Source organism: Aplysia californica, unplaced genomic scaffold (assembly GCF_000002075.1).
Source record: "Aplysia californica isolate F4 #8 unplaced genomic scaffold, AplCal3.0 scaffold00368, whole genome shotgun sequence".
In the NCBI taxonomy this organism is placed as follows: Eukaryota; Metazoa; Mollusca; class Gastropoda; order Aplysiida; family Aplysiidae; genus Aplysia; species Aplysia californica.
The window spans coordinates 591,329-592,567 of NW_004797638.1; the positions used below are offsets into that span (position 1 = coordinate 591,329).

The 1,239-nt window shown below is 47.6% G+C and overlaps 1 protein-coding gene across 1 annotated transcript in view; it reads left to right on the plus strand.

The window, feature by feature from the left end:
* LOC101846014 (protein smg8) overlaps positions 1–794 on the plus strand; it is a 23,463-nt gene extending 22,669 nt beyond the window's left edge. The window contains exons 22-23 of the mRNA XM_013085368.2: positions 58–170; positions 492–794. Coding sequence (XP_012940822.2) covers positions 58–170; positions 492–597 — 219 coding nt within the window. The 3' untranslated portion in view covers positions 598–794. The remainder of the gene's footprint in view (positions 1–57; positions 171–491) is intronic.
* The last annotated feature ends 445 nt before the right edge of the window (positions 795–1,239 follow it).

Consider the following 1,239-nt stretch of genomic DNA (forward strand, 5'->3'; position numbering starts at 1 on the left):
AAACACACTCATCCACATAATCTCTCTTGTTCTCCCACCCCCCCCCTCCCCCCACAGGTCCTGATCCAGCCCTCCGTCCAACCCCAGCCTCACCCATGCCCAGAGTTCCACCCAGGCCTGGACTCTCCCATAGAGCTCCCGCACGATGGTGTCTGGGTTCTCAGGCTCCCGTATCCTTGCTCTCTCTTAAAGATTTGTATGAACCATTGTTTTTTTTGGGTTTTTTTTCGTTGTTTTTTTTTTTTTTTTTTTTTTCGTGGGTGGTTGGCGGGTGCTCTGATGTGGTTGGCTCCTTCTTTCCTATCAAACATCTATGGTCTTTATCTCTCCTTCTTCCTTTCCATGTGTGTTACTCTCTAGTTAGACCTCAAATCTTCAGCACGGATATGACCTAATTGTGTCGCAAGTGCGGCAATACTTTTACTAAAACAACAACAACAACAACAAAAAGTGAAGAAAACAAAAATCGTTGTCCTTAACGAGGTGACCAGTCACATGTACCAAGACGAGAACTGTGTGTACCTGATGCCCAACGACCCCCAGCAGCTGCACGCCTGCCACGTGCCCAAGGGAATGTTTGACTACAGGATCTTGTGAGAAATCTGTCAAGTTCAAGGACTCACGAAGCAGTCATTCGTCCCATTTTCCACAGAGTGGAGCCACAACGGGGAAGTGAACCGGCATCTGTGGTGTTGCAGTTGGGCACCTTGCTGTCGCATCATGCAGAAGACCTGAGTTTGATTCGCGAGTGGGGAGAAAATTTTTATGGAGCATCTCAGGTCTTTCTGCTGGGATGTTGTATCCCTCTCAGTCCCAGTTGGCCCTGACAGGCGTGGTCAGAAGCCTGCCTCCTAAATGATCTGAAATGTGTTGATGGGTGTGTAAAAAGACCTGCACTTTTTTAAATTTACAAGATGGCCGTTCTTCCCTTTACTGTGGAGTGAAGCTACGAAGGGTGCACTGATCACGCTTAAGCTCTGCAGTTAACTTTGTCTTGGGTCTACTTTGTAGGGAGGCTAACATGATGTCCCATGAGCTCTGCTTGTCTGAGAGTTGATCTGTATTTGCCATCTCTTCATGGCTTAGGGAAGACGTGCAGCATTGCAACCTGTTAAGCCTACATGGCTGTCATTGGCATATGCCCTCACCACCCATTGTCAAGTATCCATGTTTAGCAGAGTGGCTTGTGGAAGTATAAGATGCAGTACTGTTGTAAGGAATGCTACCCAGCTGATCAGG